This window comes from Nylanderia fulva, unplaced genomic scaffold (genome assembly GCF_048542155.1).
Source record: "Nylanderia fulva isolate GAGA-0341 unplaced genomic scaffold, ASM4854215v1 Scaffold30, whole genome shotgun sequence".
Classification (NCBI taxonomy): Eukaryota; Metazoa; Arthropoda; class Insecta; order Hymenoptera; family Formicidae; genus Nylanderia; species Nylanderia fulva.
The window spans coordinates 2693689-2709471 of NW_028190369.1; the positions used below are offsets into that span (position 1 = coordinate 2693689).

Sequence of the window (15783 nt, forward strand, 5' to 3'; positions counted from 1 at the left end):
ATAACGCATATCGGTGTGTTATTTATACACATGATTGTTATGTAAAAGAAAAAGTTATTTTTACTTGACGGCAAGATGCTTGTCCTAACATAAAGATTTTCTCTTAGATGTTAGATCGGTTAATAATTATGATTGAGACTCGACGAATAAAATAGAAATTGTAATGTAAAAACATAAAACAATTTAGCTAGACCATTGTTCTACTTTGTATGATACAACTTCGAAAGGATTCGAGTCAAACGAGTTTCGATCGAGCGATTGTTAAGGAGAAAAGAAAGTATCTCTTAAAGGCCATCAGTTAGCCCTTTCGAAAGTTGACCAAGTTTAATGTCTTGTAAGAGTCGAGTATCTTTTTAATGCCTCGTAAAATTAATTATAAGAATTCGAGCTTTTGAAAAATGTTAAAATTATTCCAAAAGAGAATTTTCATAAAATTACCTCTAAAGCTTTTAGTTGATTTTAATTTTGTTCGTGTTCCATGTATTTAAACAATTTTATCAAAATTGGATTTTTCGTAATGATTTAAATTTCTTCTTTCTTTGTTTTCGCAGAGGATTTCATGTAAAATAAAAAATATAAAAAAAGTCTATTCTATTCTCTGATAATTCACAGCTTAAACAAATTAGATGTGCTCCGAATTTAATCGCTAAAGAAACATCGTATGAGCTGTTAATTCTTTCGTTTCGTCGCCTTTCTTTTACTACCGCACCCTTTTTATGCATCCGTTCCTGATTCTGTTTTGTTGCAAGTCACTTTGATACCTGAAAAGCGAGAGTGGAACGATAGTTAACCGGCTTAGTTGACCGTCTCGGTGAAAGCGCTTTCCTGGAATCAGGATTGTTTCATAAATTTCCAAGGTGGACCCACGATACAACAATTTGCCAAATTGTATAGCTTACGCGACCGCCAAACGAGATCTCGGACAAAGAGTCCTTTCGTAATTCTTCCTCATAAATTAATTCTGTGACGTAGTCACACTAATTCCAAATAAAACTATAAATCATATTTGTCAAAAAACTATAAATTCAAAAATAAATGCCGAAGCTGCATGAATTGATTTAAATTGTCAAAAATTGCAAAAATAAACGATGAAAAATATTAATGTTAATATTTGGACAATCTTTCTTCTCATCATTATTAGTTGTAACGTGAGAATGAAAATATTAAACGTGATTTAAGTTGACTGCTATATCAACTTTGGTAATAAAATGCGCGTACATAATTAATTTGTCACGACGATTTATCGGCCTCTATCGCAACTGTATCCGCGTCATTCAGATAGTTTCCGCGCTAATCACGCTAACTTGTACTATGATGTCGTTACACAATACCGTTACGTACACAGTACTTCTGAGAACAAGATCTAACGTTATTTTTCACACCTGTGCCGCGATAAGTGGATCGAAGTCACGCGCAGATTAGATCGGTAAAGGGATAAATGCAAACATAAATTGACATCGTAAACGAATTAATTAAAACTATGACGGTTGCTATTATTTTCAAACGTCGCTTTCACGATTTTGCCATACGAAGTTCGTACTTATACAATGCTGCTTTCATATTACACTTAACTCGTTCTCACTCCTTGAAATTAAGATTACTCTCTTTTCATTTCAAGCAATCAAGCAAAAACCCAGTAATATAATATAGTAAGGAAATTGCGTTCTTATTCGAGCACAACAAAGAAATTATAAGTGTACGTGCTTTGATGTTAGAAAGTCTAGAGAGAATTAGAATCCTAATATTTATATTTTACTAAATATACGCGCGTAACCTAAAGTTAAGTGTATTTCAACATTAATCAAATAATCATTACACCTTTCACGAAACATATCATATTTAATTATGTTACGCGTTTCATATTCCGCCGCGAATTAATCTTGAAATTATTACACAGATCTTCTCTTTATCTCTTTTTCATATAACTCGTCATACTATATTTATTCTAAAATTTTTTAATCGAGCTAACCATTCGTTCGTGTAACCTCAATTGTTTTTTACATAATTGTATACAAAAAAAGATACGTAACATGTTTTGACACGACTTGCGTATTATGCAAGCGTATGCAACTGAAATATTGGTAGTTTTTGTCAGCGAAAAACGAAGCTCGATAACTTCATATGGCACGCTTCTTTTTCCTTGTCGACGTGATTGATTACGTTTTGCATGACGCCACGTTTACGTCGCAGTTCTGTCTGGTAAATTAATGAGCACAATTAGCTACGATACATCGATCCTACACAGCATCTCTCGTAATTCTATTCAGCTGTATATCAACGTCACATATTAAATGCGTCGAATCTTTAAATTTTTAGTTTAGAAAATAGTTAAAAAATGATTGCTCCGATATATTTTCCAACATTAAGTCAAGTTTTAAGTTTAGATCAAAATCTCGTTTTATGAAAAATATAATATTGCCTTGCTGTTTGTGAAAGGAGAGCTGTAGAAACTTAATCGAATTAATTCAAGCGTCAAAAGCAAAATTGCATTCCAGCAGATTCAAGGAAAGCGAGAAGCGTTGTCGATTTCTTCAGTAGCATTGAAATGGAATGCGCTTGCATTCACTTCTAATTGCTCCGTTTACAAACTTTTACGCTGAAACTATCGAGACTATATAAGATCGATACTTTCGCTCGTAATATACCTCGAGAATAGGATATATACCTCTCTCTCGGAGATTTACCGATATTTTCTCCCGTATATACCTCGCCCTATCCGGTAGATCGATATAAATTTTCACATTAGAGAATAACGGTGCAAAATTAATCGCGGCGAAATCATTGAGAGGCACTTTCTAATAATACGGAGTGATTCGATAATCTCGCTCGAGGCGTTGCGTAATCTCGCAGTAACACGCGGCAATTCGCGAAATCTATTAAACGGCGATAATGACGAAACGGAGTCATTTCGCACAGAGTGCCGGAAACCACGTGAAATCTCCATCTCATACCTGTACCTGTCACGTGCGACAGAGTGACGGACGTACGTCTCGTTGAGCTGTCACGTGTCCCGGCCGTGATGAAAGTGTGTCGTGACCAGGCGCGTAAAATGAGCTACGTGTCGTCCTTTTTATCTTTCGCGGACCAGGAATAACAGAGTGTCCAGCAGACTCAATGAAAAAAATTCCCTCGCTTTTTCAGATTTTCCAAGACCAAAAATTCATTTTTCCCTTGACTTTTTAGTATTATTTTTTCCAAATATAATTTGCATATATCTATATAATAAATCAATTAAATGTTAAATCATGAAATTCTTGAGATATTTTTGTCAACAATGAAAAGGTGCGGAAGTTAAAAAAACAAAAATTTAAATCAATTATACAATCTGTATTATGTATGATAATATGTCACTATAAACTATTTAAATAATCACATTTTTATTTATATTATATCAATTTTTTTAGTTTTATCTCTATGAAACACATTGAAATAAAATAACACGACGATGAAAATATAAATTAACGAACACGCTGCAGATGAATCGATTTTTAACAACACAGAAAATTAGCGTGCTGGGAGTCAAGGGAAAATTTATATTTATTTAATAAAAAATTTCAAATTATTGAGACAAATGTAGAATAAATCCAGAATGTGAAAAAATCCAGATAAATAATAAAATTTCTCGACTTTTTCCTGACAATGCCAGGTTTTCCAGATCTCCCTGACCACTAGACACCTTGAATGAATGAGTAGCATCGAGATACGTAATTGATAATTGTTTCAGCAACCCGAGAGCAAAGGGACTTTCCCGACGTTGAGCCCAAAATTTATTACAATTATCAACAATAGGTTCAACGAAAATTCTTCTCTTCGTTAATACTTTATTCGATACAGATAAATCGATATTTTATTCTTTTGCATAATTTTATTTTTGTTTTATTATTTTAGATAAAATAAGATTTAAATATTATTTTTGTTATGATAAGATGTGAATATTTTTATACAATATTGAAAAGTATCTAAAAAAGTACTCGATCATCCCAGTGATAACTACCTAAACGATTTATGAATGGTATGTAAAATACACTTGGCGCGACCATTCATGCCATGATAAATTGCTGTGCTATTCATGAGATAATCCCGGAAGTAGCCATGCAGTATTTATTTACATTCCCGCTCACAATCGATATCATTATATATATATTTATCGATAAATCGTACTTTTCAAAGAGATATAATTTAAACCTTTAAATTATTATCGAGCTCCCCTCTACGTTAAAAATAATTTCTTCGCAATCAATTATTCATAATAAAATTTATAAGTGTAAAAGAGAGGAAAGAGAATATTACACTAAAAAAATTAAATTAATAAATATTTATCTGTTTTGAAAAGAATTTTCTTACATCAAATAAATATGTTTCACATCAAATCAATATTATTGAAATAAATGATTTATTAAGCAGTACTGAAATAAAAATGTATTCGAATTCGATAAATTTTTTTCTCAGTATATTAATTTATTTAGAAATCACGTTTCGACCATTATATTTGGTCCTTATCATTCATCAATTTTTAACTCAGTAGTTAAAAACTTATCTGTCTGGTATGACGTGTATTAATTCGAGATAAGTTCGCTTTTATGATTATAACAAACCATATCACTTGATAAGAACCAAATATTTATTTAAACATAGTATATAAAATATAAGATATAATGATCGAAATGTTGTAATTTCTAAATAAATCATTGCCAGTTTGGTCGAGAGAGGAGTTGATTATTTTTTCTTTATAACACTGGCGCGACCCTTAATATCTTCCACATCTACTCTATATTAATTTATTAATTTCGTCTCGCGACATTTGTCAGATCTCCGAGATCTCGCGTCGGGATTTCCAAGACGAATCGTTCTGCGATTGAATCGTCCTTCGTGGTAGGACCTAGCCACGCGGTAAATTTCGCGGCGATCCGACACGCTCTGGTCGGAGAAGAGGAAGATTGCCGCCGAAAAGAATGGTCGGCGGCATAACTCGCTCTGAGAAAACCACATACTGTGCGCCGGTCTGCGTTGCAGGCAGCGGCGTGGAACGCCAAATAAATCACAAGAGCCGCACAAAACTACTCATCCTGCGGGAACAAAAATTCGGAATATTCTCTCCAACACGCTCGGAAACACTTACTGCTTTCGCGAGTATCGCGGTGACTATAGGTATATTGTCAACTCTGTGGTCTAATGAAACTTTCCAGTAGATTAACCTCCTTCAAACCTTTCCCCTAGGGTAGAGCGATTATAATATATTTAGATTACGTGCTCCAATATTTTCTTAAAAATATCAAAAATTCATTAAGTTTTTGAGATAAAAAATGACTTCTTTTTTAAGACGTGATTTGATATCGTAAAAAATTATGCCGTCAATATATCTTCAGATAATATTTATAGGATTAAAATATTATCAATTTATTTGTGAGAGACTTCTCACACACAAAGATACGCATTTCGAAACTTTTACTTTGCAATATTCGCATTTTTAAAATGTTAATCTGTCAAGAAACTATTAATTCATAGCTAAATTTGACGAATACAAAAACACGGCATTTACACGATTTTTCCTGCTTTCTTTAACACAATTAAAAAAAAATCATATCGTAATGACATTATTTTATCAATTATTATACGAAAAGAGAAGCCGCACACTGTTTTGTTTCGAAGCACTAGTGATCGATATCTTCGTGCTCGATTACACTGATACAATACTGGTTCAATATCGCAAATTACATTTCGTCGATACTATCGCCGAGTCCAGACGTCGTATTGTCGGGCGTATCGACATTTGCGCAACTTTATCGCGAAGCTTGACCTTACGAAACCCCGGAAAAGCCGCGGTCGCGTGGGTGACGATAATTTATTGCGATAGTTCCGTTTGTCGAGAAGTGATTCTCGGAAACGTAAATTGGTAGACGAAGATTAGATGATCCGTATATATTTGCGCGCGCAAAGATGAAAATCTCCATAAAAACCATTAATATCTTTGAAACAAAGATGTCGTAATTTTCCGTAATGTAGGAAGTAATTTACTACTCCTCGCGCAATATAATCTTAACCAGTATTCCTCGAACACTGTTCGCGTATATACATAAATACCGTGATCCGGTGGCTTCGCCAACGTTATCGATACGATCGTATCTGGCGAAAAGAAAAAAAAAAAGAAAAAAGAAAGAACTTGGAAGCGCGAGAATAAAGCGCCGGAAGCGGGCAACTGAATTGCGGGTTAATGGTCGTTCGGGTCACTGACATCTTCCGCATAAAAGGTCTCGGAGGCCCCGCGTGGCGGACAAGTACACGCAAGTATTAAGTTTAAGTACGGGCGTAAAAAGTAACGGGGTCCCGCCGAAAAGAAGCCTCGACGAAACGACCTGTAGCGAATCGCGCGACCCCTTTACCTCGTTGTCCTTGTAGGGACCAGTTTCTTGCCTCGGTCTCGTCTCCGTAAAGCGCGCGCCAAATCGAATCTTCACAATTTCTCTCTTCGCGCCCTTTCAAACATGTACAACTGACATAAGGAGCATATATACGAGACGGAACGACAATAAGCATTTCCGCGACGGGATCGTGTACATACCCTGGCCATTCATGTGCGAATATTCGCCGGAAATTGGATCGTCGACCATGGAACAATCGACCATGTGGAACCCTCGACCACGGAACGCGATTGGATGTTTTATATATGTACGCTATATGCATATGCATTTCTCGCGAGGAATCGATATTCGTTGCCAATTAAGATTCATTAATTCGCTCTTTGGAATATTACGAAATACCATGTATCTTTGTTCAGATAATCTCGTGAAAACTATCTGATAATTGAGGAATATATATAGCTTCTTCATACATGGATAATCATCTACAACGAGCACAAACGAGATAAATTGTCATTACGTGACCGAATATAATGAAAATTCCCGCGAGTGAAATTTGAAGATGGGAAACATCGTATAAAGCAGGAATTAACTACGCAACCATAACTCTGAGCTAATTATTATTTTATTTAACCTAGAAACACCAAATCGTTGTGACTAACGGCACTAATTATTCAAGCCTATTATACGCTAAAAATATATTCCTATTTCCCGTGCTTCTTATTACCAGGATATTAATATTGTTATATACTTCTGGTTATTGTTTCAATCATCTCGAAATTATTTGGCACAATAAATAAATGAATAATCGCTAAATTTGTTTTCTCAAAAAAGAATAATGATACATTTGTTCTTTGTTTGATAAAATATAATAATAAATAATTAATATATTAATAAATTCGCGTGTGTATTATCATTGAGATATGTTACTTCTTTCTTTCAACACTGATAAGAGCAATACTGATAAAAGAAAAAAAAATAAATTGAGTTGCTGATTAAACGTAGAAAAGTGCTTAAGAATCTTAATGGATCGGTACGAGTCAGCTACTTGTCTACGTGCAACAGAAGCATTCTCTCTTCTCGATAGCAACCTCATTTCCATGGTAATCGAGTGGCAGTTACAATAGCCGCGCAATCGACGATAGGATTTACGAGGTCGATGGTCATGATGGTAACAATGTGTGATCCATAAAAGCGCCCACGTGTCCAGCGTTTCGCCAGCCATCTTTTCTCACTAGACCAGAGGAATCGCGCCGACGTGTTATTTACGAGCTCAACGTACGCGCAATAGTGTTGCTTAGCAGCTGCAGCTGCTAGTTTGTCATTAATCCTACGAGACTCGCATTATGCCGACGGGATTCATTTATCTTTCTCGCAACGAATCACCGCAACGGGGAATTTTATTCGGCATAAAATTTTTTGCCACGGGCTTTTAACACGACGACCGACGACGTTTTACGCTGTGAGATTCATGAGGATAAGCTCATTATGATAAAATACGTTCTTATAATTCGTCCACAAAAAATTGCTGTTTATTGAGATAAAAAAAAAGATTTATAATTTATTTTAAAAATTCTAAACGCGTTCTTTCCAACATAAATTGTAACTCAAAATATTTAATTAGCTGGATTAAGTAGAAGGAATAAAAAATAACTTGATGAATAATTGAAATGTATAAGTTTAGTCAAAGGAATAAATAGAACAATTCGTAAAAAATATTTTATTATCATTTATGAAATATGTAACAGAGTTCAGCTGTCCATAATAATCTCCTTAAATGCCATATTTAGAATTGTCAGTATATTCGACGATGTCAGTATATTCTCATATAAAACGTGATTAATACGTTGCCCTATATGTATATTTCACATCTTATTGACCGCTTCTTCGTACTCTCTTCAAACGTCAAAGAGCAACATTTGAGATTACGAGAATGTTGCGATCGGTTGAATTATTAACTGAGATTTACATCCTGACGGGAGAAAAGCATTGAACCGGTTACGCAAACGTACAGCCAATCGTGGCTCTTTTCTTATTCATCGAATGCTCGTTTCACATCGCGTGATTCGCTTTTTCGAGCTCGATAATGGCATGATGATGATCGCATATTCCTAACGATTTAAAGTTATGTTAACGGCATAATAAAGGTGATTTTTCATTACGGCAATATTTTTTTTATCACAGTGGAAAAAATACAGAGATTACTGCAACACGTTAATTAAAAGCAGGTAATATGTACTGAAATAATAGATGTAAATATGATATATGTATTATATATTTTATTTATTATTTTTTATCTCATTATATATATTTTTTTTTATTAAGAATGTGAAGTTTTTAAACTGGGATTGACAATAAGAAATTAATCTTAATAAAAAAAAATAAATTTTTTAAAATAAAAAATAAAAATAAATGAAAAACCAATATGTCCTATGAAAGTAGAACGAATGATCTATTCTTTCAGACGTTTTACGTGATCGCATATCTTTACGGATTGTATGTGCTATTCGGACGTTGGACATTGCTCGAGATTGACGACATTCGAGAGACACAAAAGAGACTATACAAGAACGGGAGAAAACGCGACGAGAGAACGATACATTATGTATTATGTCACTCTCATAAAATTGGCACGCCGACACCGCGTTTCCTCCATTTTCTTCTCGCTTGATCGAAGAAGGATGAGCTCAACTACTCGACGAGAGATCACAATGCAGTCCGAGTCGCTTGCCTTTACTTCACACACATTCCCTCTGCGTTGCGCTCCTATCTTATAATGCGATTTATGCCGACGTAAAGGTCAGAATCATGAGCTTGCGATTTTATTGCTTTTATCCGCCTCCTTCGTTCACGCGCGATCGCGACCGAGTGACTTTAGCTGCTCTCCGTAATTACTTCTTTACCGCCATGGAAAACGGATGTGCGCCGCGTGTGTTGTAGCTACTTTTAGAAGACCACGCAAAGTTGCACCGATACGTCTCTGCTCGTATCTCAACAAGGTTACATTTCTACGCGTGCTGCGTATATATACAGGGTTTCCAGCAGACTCGATGAAAAAGATTCCCCGACTTTTTCCAATTTTCCAAGAGCAGAAATTAATTTTTTCTCTGACATTTTAGTATTATTTTTTCTAAATATATATAATTTACACGATATAATAACACGACGATGAAAATATAAATTTATAAACACGCTGTAGATGAATCGATTTTTGACAACACAGAAAATTGGCATGCTGGAAGTCGAGGAAAAGTTTATATTTATTTAATAAAAAATTTCAAATTATTGAGACAATTGAATAATGTGAAAACATCCAGATAAATAGTAAAATTTCCTGACTTTTCCCTGACAATTCCAGATTTATAAAATTCTCTGACCGCTATAGACACTCTGAGTGTCTTTGAATTAAATAAAGCTGCGTTTGAATTTTTATCGCGATTCTATGAAATAAAATTATGTCAAACATATAATTTCCCTGTTTTCGCAAAAAAATCTAGTAAAAGAAAGTATAAACGCCCAAAGCGATATATGCTATATATAAATCAAATGCATAAAAAAACTCGTTAAATATTAAAGATCCTAATTATATGTCTCTTTCTTAATATTAGAAAAACCCAGCAGAGATAAAATCGCTTGTTTGACAAAAATCACGCCACTATAGTTTCGAATCGAGCAGAGACTCTCTCTCTTTCGACTCGACACCTGATACGTCTAATCGAAATTATGAATCGCGTGATTAAAATGCAGAGAATGCCGACTACCTTCGATCGCTCCTACTTGCGATGGGATTTCTTTCACTGCTAATAATCAATTCCAATAAGAATTCAATTCGACCCATCTTCGAACTTCCTGTCAAGATCGATCAGCAGGAAAATAAACTTTATCTCGCTCTTGACCTCGGTCGTCAAAATCCATTATAGACTAAACACAAAATGATAACGTGTCTCGTGTCTATCTCCCTTTCTCTCCACGCGCTAAAGGAGAGCGAGCTCAAGTCGTTCTGAACCGGGTCAGGGTTCTCTTCTAACACGGCTTACTTTTTCTAGAGTTGGACTTGCCCCCAATCTAGTACGCTCCGGAGCTCGTGTCAAAGGTAAGAGGCGAATTTTATGCCGTTCACTTTTGACGATATCAGTCGTCCCGAATGCAGCGAAGAGCGAAAGAAAATCGCGCAGACGATGTTCCGAGCAAAAAGCATGAGCATTCAGGCCTGAACGATGTACAGTTGTTCTCTACTTTCGCCCAAATTGGATGATCATTCGAGATGAATCATGTTATACAGAGCGTCTGGTGAGAGTGTTGGAAAGAAGGTCTCGTTTTGTATGTATATATAGATATAGAAGATAGATATGTACAGATTATGCGACAAATTAAATTAATTTTCGAGCGCGTAAAAAAGTTTTCATATGACATTTTTTTTCACATATATATTTATTATCAAAATCTATATATAATCAAATAAAATATATAATAAAAATAATTAATTTTCGTGAATTTATCTTATTTCTTTAATTTGTTTATTTCATTTTTAAAAGCATGATACACGTCTCGTTATAATCAATATAAAAATATTGAACAAATCGGTTTCATTCTCATTTTTCTCGATTTATCTAGAACGATCAACTTGAAATGGGAGAAATGATAACTTTTCTAATTGATTTGTTGGAAAGTACTCTCCTGCGATTATATCGATTCGCTTAGATTCGCGACGGCAAAACCGGCGGCTATCGTCGCCTTTCTTCATTCGCGCCGGTCGGAAGCGCTCGTTGCTCATCAGCCGCGACCTCAAATGCATCGCCTTCGCTCTGACGGCGACGACCCGCGCATGTGGGTCGCGCTTAGCCCACTTCGCGACAGTCCCGACAACCGCGACATCGCGTCGAAACGGTCCCACGTGGAAAATTCCAGCGAGCAATCGCGCGGCAGACAGCACGGAGCATCTTCGAAGATCACTCGCGGCCGTGCCTCTTATCTCTTATCGACCCCATGATTTCGAATCCTATTACATATAACAAGTTGCATCACCACTGATACCGCGAATTATTCATCAAGTACGCAATGTGTGCGTACATAAGATTCTAGATGCAAATGTCCCACCCGCATTTGATAATATATCATATTAGCTAATTGTTCATAAAAACACAGAGAGAATTTATTCTTTGAATTTATCCTGAAAATCATAGTAATCGTGGGACAATATGGTATTGAAAAAATTTTACAAGTTTTTAATTCTCTGATATTAATATCTTATTAAGATATTAATAAGATATTAATCATGTTAGCTAATTGTTCATAAAAACACAGAGAGAATTTATTCTTTGAATTTATCCTGAAAATCATGGTAATCGTGGGACAATATAGTATTGAAAGAATTTTACAAGTTTCTCTGATTAATATTTATCACAACAAAAAATATTAATATCTTATTAAGATATAAATTATGTTCGATTAATTATTAATTACCAAAATTTTCAGGATAAATTCTAAGAGAAAATTCTCTCCGTGTAATAATTGTTTCATTATAATTATTTTTTAAATAAAATCAAAATACGGATTGTAAAAAGAATAGATGTATTCTACAGCATTAATATGAGCAATAGCAAGATTCTTTAAACTTATTTTAAATTAGATTATCATTTAAAATACTTTGATCCACCATAAATCTAGAATTAATTTGTAAAAAAATAATAAAAAAGGTGAATCTATTTATTATAATTATTTAATATTTAAAATCAAATATATCGCGAACTAATTTAAGTTTTACAGTTTTTATTAAATCGAGGAAGATTTGCAGGAATGTGTCTCGTATCTTACGTGAGAACGCAATATGAAGACCCGCTGTTAAAGGTATATTACTTAAGAATATATTACTTAAGGAGCTTACTCCGACGGAAATATTATAGGCTATGCGGAACTTCCTTATATGAAGAAGAATAACGGCGAAATCGCTTCCGTGCAGTCCGTAAAGGAAATTAAAATCTTTGTCTTGGGAAAAGAAGTTCCGCGATTTGTTAATTGCCAGACGCGCGAAGAAAAGGTAAAGTGCATTAATTAATCCTTCGGTCATTAATTACGTAGTACACGTCATAACCAACATACCTATACTTCATAATATTCAACAGAGAACAATTTCATATACACATTGTCTTGTTTAAAAATTGGCAGCTTCTGGCTATGAAACTTTTTATTTTTTAAATCGATATAAGTCATAATATAAAATCATATTTTCTGTTTATGTGATACCTTTAAAATATGTATTATATTATTTAAAAAAATACTCTAATCAAAATAATAAAAATGCGAAACAAAAATTTTCTGAAAATAAAGAATAGAGAGCTCCTAGCTCAATCTCAATTACATCAAAATTCTATTTATAAATTTGATATTGTAATAATACAGAAAATATTTGAAGATCTCATACACAAATCGTACCAGGAAGTATACACAGACATGGTACGTAAAATTATAAGCAGAATTCTAGTCGTCATAAAGCTTTTACTTATTTTTGTTCTCGGCATCTCAACTGTTATGCGTGACAATGTATGTTTAGTCGCGATAATGATATAAAGAGTCGGCTTGCGGAATCACGAAATGTACCTTGGAGCACGTTTCTTTCGAGATAAGCGATCGCGAACTTCCTCGTGAAGACTGCGCGACGGCAGGTAGAAGTATACCTTACTTGCCATGTATTTACACGATTTTCCAACGAGTTCGAATAGTAAAGCCGCTGTAATTCGAGTATTCTCGGACGAAGGAAGGCAACGAGTTGCCAATTTCTCGAACAACGCGCAAATTAGGAGCGCACAGTCTCCGTCCGCAAGAAAACCGCGCCGAAACGTGACTCGCGCGAGAGAGATTTGCCCGCAATTCGACCCGCGAATCGCGCAATCGAGTTGGTTCGAAACGGCGGAAACTCCGTGACGAGGTATCGCCTTCGCTACGCAATCATCGAAATCGTTGCCAATTTACAATTGCCAATTCGCGGAAGCAAAAATATTTTTAGTGTCTAGTAAATAAACACTTGGTGCGCCTTTTAAGTCACGCGTTCGCTACAATTGCGAGACAAGAAATAAAAGGATTTTATGTTATGGTATAAATTTATACCGCGAACATTTTTTTCACCTATACGCAAAGATCTCTCAAAATAAAGATATCCTTATTCTTTGTTTCTTGTCGAGTGCAAAAATAATTGTTGTACTTACCATTTTCAAAGTCTCCTCGGGCCTCAACAGATAAAACATGGACTGTAGGTGCTGCTGGATATCGCATCCTGCCGCCGAGACTCGCCTTGAAGGACGAGCCCTTTCGTTCGGCGGTAAAACCAAGGCAGCGCCTTTGCCCGCAAAGTAACATTCGCTCAGACTGCAAAAATAAGAAAAATAACGCTTTAATAATCAAATTATTCTGGTTAGTCAACCGCGATCAGAATCGTATGCAATAATTACAACTGATGTAAGACTACATTTATCACGCAATCGAGAAATGATGAAAATATATATATGCAAAAAGATGTTTAAAGAGCTGCAAGAGTTTAATTATAATCGAAATAGATATTGTATGTTCCAAATATAATTCTTCATTTATTCATTTGTGAAATAATTCAGTGGATTTTATAATTCTTCACTTATATATCGATAATTAAATAAAATATTAATAAAAAAATAATATTCAACATTAATATACATATATCAATACCATAGATATCGAGATGTTGAACAGATACAAACGTATATATAACGGTATTAAGAGATTTAAAACATGTTAGTGAATTCATTGTTTAACCGGTTTTTAAAGCATTTATTAAAATAGCTGCAGCGTACCGTGTACTATGAAACTTTTTTCTAACTTACTATATGAATGAATCAGCATAAATCAGATTTATGCACCGACTAAAGAATTTAATTTCATTAAATTTAACGAGATTTATAGTTTTTGGTGAATCATTACGCTTTATCTGATGCAATAAGAGAACGTAATGTGTTTCCTTTATCAAGTTAGTAAGATTAAAGTTCAGTTTAAGAAACAAAAACAGATATGCGTTGATTAGACAAAGAGTAAACGAGAATTTCGATGCAATTTGATAGTTTCAGACAGCTGTCGATTTTAATCTTTGATCAAGATAATTGAAACACTAATCGATTTACTGGTGCTTAGCTCGTTTCATGGCTAGTGCAATCAATAACTCGCGATAGACTATTGAGTTCATTAATTAATGCTGCTACAACAGTACAAAATTATAAACGATAAATGAATCATTCACTCGAACTTAAAATATAAAATGTTGATAATCCAATAACCTTTTATTTTTAATTGCTCGACGATCAGAAACAGTTTGCGCTTTGACATTTGAGTAAAATTAAATCAATGAACGTTTATCGTTTAAGATAAAATATATTTTATATAAAAACATCTTATTTATATGCTGCAATAAAGCCACTTTGACCTTTCTTTGCATCTTTATAGCAGTTATTAACATTGACCCACATCGTTGTAAACGAACCCATCTTAATTACAGTGCGCTTATTTATAATAATACAATTAAATAGAATTATATATGCGAATCCACCGCGGAAAAATGAATTTTTAACGCTATTCACGCTTCACCTACATCGACACGTTCCCATTATATTTTATTCATTATTATCGTCGAGCGATCGCTCTCTCGATGTCTTCGTAAAGTCAAACGAGACTTCTCTTTCTACACACGCACATATATAGTTTCGACGATAACTGCACATCTGAATCGCGTATGCCAGTCGCGATTACGCGATGCCATTTTCTCATGGTAAGTAAACCGTCACATTCTCATATGATAATGACCAGCTGACCAGATACAACACGCGAACACATACATACACACACATGTAATATGCGCGAACTTCCGCTATCGCGCATCTACAATAGAAAATTTCTCCGCTGAGACTTTACCACGGAATAACAAACCTATTTATAGTTCGCTCATACAAACATTTACCATACCGTATATGTGAATAATTCTCGCCATTGTCGCACACGTAACGTGTTACATTAGAATGTTTATTTTGTAACTGATCCTATTTAATTACTGCGGATATTAAATAATTACTAACAAAAAGTATAAAAAATCGTTGATTAAAAATATTTATAATTAAAATTGATTAAATAATCTTCTCATTCAATTATTATATTCACTGATTTCTACTACTATAGTTCTCGATTTTGTACATTAAAACCTTTGAGGAATTTGCTTTGCCGATTTAAGTATTACTTGCTTTAAATTATTTTGTAACTGATTCTATTTAATTATACTGCGAATATTAAATAATTACAAGGTATAAAAAATCGTTGATTACAAATATTTATAATTAAAATTGATTAAGTGATCTCATTTAATTATTGTATCCACTAATTTCTACTACTAATATAGTTCTCGATTTTGTATAATACA

At 34.3% G+C, this 15783-nt stretch overlaps 1 protein-coding gene across 3 annotated transcripts in view; it reads right to left on the minus strand.

The window, feature by feature from the left end:
* ssh (Protein phosphatase Slingshot) overlaps positions 1-15783 on the minus strand; it is a 117171-nt gene that overhangs the window by 48807 nt on the left and 52581 nt on the right. For all 3 annotated transcript variants that reach the window (XM_029302299.2, XM_029302298.2, XM_029302300.2), the window contains one exon: positions 13559-13718. In XM_029302299.2, the coding sequence (XP_029158132.1) occupies positions 13559-13718 (160 nt within the window). The remainder of the gene's footprint in view (positions 1-13558; positions 13719-15783) is intronic.